The sequence below is a fragment of the Otolemur garnettii genome, unplaced genomic scaffold, assembly GCF_000181295.1.
Source record: "Otolemur garnettii isolate 467f Iridium unplaced genomic scaffold, OtoGar3 scaffold00007, whole genome shotgun sequence".
Lineage (NCBI taxonomy): Eukaryota > Metazoa > Chordata > Mammalia > Primates > Galagidae > Otolemur > Otolemur garnettii.
In genome coordinates, this window is record NW_003852402.1 from 6,717,977 (window position 1) to 6,721,542 (window position 3,566).

Below are 3,566 nucleotides of genomic sequence, written 5' to 3' on the forward strand. Positions count from 1 at the left end.
AAAAAAAAAAAAAGTATTGAGGTTTCTGAAAATTCTAGGTATGCCTGAGGAAATGTGCTGCTAGTCATGGCAGAAAAGAGGCAACATCCCTCTGCAATCAGACATCTCCATCTATATGCCACAGGGGTCTCCATGACACTAAACCCTTGTTAACACAATCTGTTTGAGAGAGGACAGAGAGGTGAGAGGGAACAGTAACTAAGATCCACATTTTCTGGAGGTGAAGAGAGGGACATATCTCTAGGTGGGTAGACTTCCATCAGACTTAGAATCGGTATTGATAGAAACCAGGCATCTACAAGGAGAAAAAAACCTCCCACTCACATGGAGACAGTGGTAAGTGCAGAAACAGGCAGAAGCAGCTGTAATGCCTCCCAACCTCAGTAAATGAGCTCCCGGAGAGAGAATGCCCATCTATGAATGCAGAAATGAACTAGGGGTCACCTACCAGCAAAATAAGCAGGATGCTGGGGCTGCTTCTAAGTATCTGGAACAGGGATGCTAAACTGGTAGGAAGCATGGGCTCCCCAGCAGAGGGGACATCATCCAGTTCCTCATAGCTGCTCTCTTCCCAGGAGAACCAAAGTTCCAGGATGTGGTGTCCAAACCTACTCATTAGCTCTGGATATGACAGGAAGAAATTGAGCAGGAGAGGGTGGTGGGTATACACTAGGCACAGGTCTGGGATGTTCTCTAGGAATTTTCTGATTGCACCGACCACAGCCTGGAGGCAAAAGAAAGAAAGGAGGTAAATATACTTTGCAGAGGACCCAAGAAAACCCAACATAGCCAAGACATGACTGGGAAAGACAAACTAGCAACTCAGTATTCCAAGATGGTTTCACTGACTCATCCCAAGGCACTCTGGTAAGAAAACCCTACTGTGCTTATCTTGTAACAGTAATTCTCAACTGGGAGTGATTTTGCTCCCCACGGGACATTTAGTAAAGTCTGGAGACATTTTGATTATCTTGACTGGGGGAGTGCTACTGGCATTTAGTGGGAAGAGAGTAGAGATGCTGCTAATTATCTTACGATGTAGACAAAAGCCTCACACAGAAAATTATCTGGTGCAAAATGTTAACAGTGCTGAGAACCCCACCTCTCTAATGATACTTACCACAATGGGTTGTAATTGTCAGTGTGCATGTCCACTGCCCACACTAGACTGAAAGCTGTTTGAGGGCAGGGATTATGGCAGATTAATCTGTGCCCTAGCATAGAGCCTGACATAGACAGGGTGACAGAAAGATTTTTTAGTAAGTTTTAAAATCAAGAAAGATGTGCTGACTCATCTATTAACCCTCAAAAACTGTCCTCTTCCCATTGCATATGAAAGTGTTCAAATTCCTTAGTAAGCTATTCTAAGAGTTTTACAGTTTTGCCTCATTCATTTAGGTCTTTGATCCATTTTGAGTTCATTTTTGTGTATGGTAAAAGATAAGAATCCAACTTCATTCTTTTACATGTGGGTATTCAGTTATCCCAAATGAAAAGACTACTGCAAATTTGTTAAAAAGACTATTCTTCCGGGTGGTGCCTGTGGCTCAAAGGAGCAGGGCACTGGCCCCATATGCCGGAGGTGGCGGGTTCAAACCCAGCCCCAGCCAAAGAAACTGCAAAGAAAAAAAAAAGACTATTCTTCCCCCATTGAATTGTCTTGGCATCCTTATCAAAAAATAAATTGACAGGGGCAGCGCCTGTGGCTCAAGGAGTAGGGTGCCAACCCCCCATACCCAGGGTGGTGGGTTTGAACCTGGCCCTGGCCAAACACTGTCAAAAAAAAAAAAGTTTAAAAAAATAAATTGACAAGCCAGGTGCAGTGGCTCATGCCTATAAATCCCAGCATTTTGGAGGCACAAGCGGGCAGATTGCCTGAGCTCATGAGTGCGGGACCAGCCTGAGCTAGAGCAAGACCCCATCTCTAAAAATAGCCAGGTGCTGTGGCGGGCACCTGTAGCTCTCAGCTACTTGGGAGGCTGAGGCAAGAGAATCACTTGAGCCGAAGAGTTAGAGGTTGCTGTGAGCTATGACACCAGAACACTCTACAGGGGATGACAAAGTGAAACTCTGTCTCAAAATAAATAAATAAATTGACTATTAATATATGGGTTTATTTCCAAACTTCTATTCTGTTGATCTGTATGTTTATCCTTTTGCCAGTACCACACTATCTTGATTACTAGAGATTTTTAGTAAGTTTTAAAATCAAGAAGTGTGAATCCTCTGCCTTTGTTCTTTTTCAAGGTTGTTTAGGCTATTTCAGGTCCCTTGCATTTCATATGAATTTTAGGATTGGCTTCTCTATTTCTGCAAAAAAATCATAGCTGGGATTTTGATAGGGATTGAATTGAAACCATAGATAAATTGGGGAGGTGCCCTAGCTCACTGGGTAGGGTGCTGGCCACATACACTGGGGCTGGCAGGTTCAAACCTGGCCTCGGCCAGCTAAAAACAATGACAACCTCAACAAAAAAATAGCCAGGCATTGTGGCTGGCACCTGTAGTCACAGCTACTTGGGAGGCTAAAGCAAGAGAATGCTTAAGTCAAAGAGTCTGAGGTTGCTGTGAGCTGTGACACCATCGTACTCTACCCAGGGCAACAGCTCAAGACTCTGTCTCAAAAAAAAAAGATAAATTGAGGGAGCACTGCCATCTTAACACTGTTAAGTCTTCCAGTTCATGAACATAGACACCTATTTATTTATATCTTTAATTAAAAAAAATTAAAGAAAAACAGTGATGTTTTGAATTTTTATTGTGTAAGTCCTTATGCTTGTAAGCTCATTCCTAAGTATTTCATTTCTTGATACTATTGTTAATGGGGTTGTTTTTAGAATTTCTTTCTTTAAAATTTGAGACAGAGTCTCACTTTGTCACCCTCAGTAGAGTGATGTGGCATCATAGCTCATAGCGACCTCAAACTCTTGGGCTCAAGCGATTTTCTTGCCTCCCATAAAGCCCGGCTATTTTTAGAGATGAGGTCTTGCTCTGGCTCAGGCTGGTATCCAAACCCATGAGCTCAGGCAATCTACCCACCTTGGCCTCCCAAGTGCTAGGATTGCAGGTATGAGTCACCCTGCACGGCCTTAAAATTTCTTTTTCAAGCATGTTGTCAAAAACTTAAGTGTACCTTTTTAGCTCCTCCCCACTCTATCTCCCCTTTGACTTAGCTAGCTAAAAGACACTAAATTAGGTTTTCTCCTTGAATGGACAGACTGGGCAACTTCCCATTTCCATACTTTAACTCATGCCCTACTCTCAACTTCAACGTTCTCCCTTCTTCCTCCATCTCTTCCATGAATGAAGCCTCTCCAGATGCCAGAATTAGACGCAAACTCTCTCAGGTGCTTTGGTAACTCTTGGCCAGTTCTCTTACTCCATAAAAGCACCGATTGCTGTAGCTGCGTGCCATGCAGGAGATTCTTTGGGGGGATGGGGTGGGGACAGAGTCTCACTTTATCACCCTTGGTAGAGTGCCATGGCATCACAGCTCACAGCGACCTCTAACTCCTGGGCTTAGGCAATTCTCTTGCCTCAGCCTCCTGAGTAGCTAGGACTACAGG

General features: G+C 43.7%; 1 protein-coding gene across 1 annotated transcript in view; it reads right to left on the minus strand.

Annotated features, from left to right (window-relative positions):
• Positions 1–3,566, minus strand: part of MEI1 (meiotic double-stranded break formation protein 1) — a 75,841-nt gene that overhangs the window by 25,789 nt on the left and 46,486 nt on the right. The window contains 1 exon segment of the mRNA XM_003783153.1: positions 449–724. Within this exon segment, the coding sequence (XP_003783201.1) occupies positions 449–724 (276 nt within the window).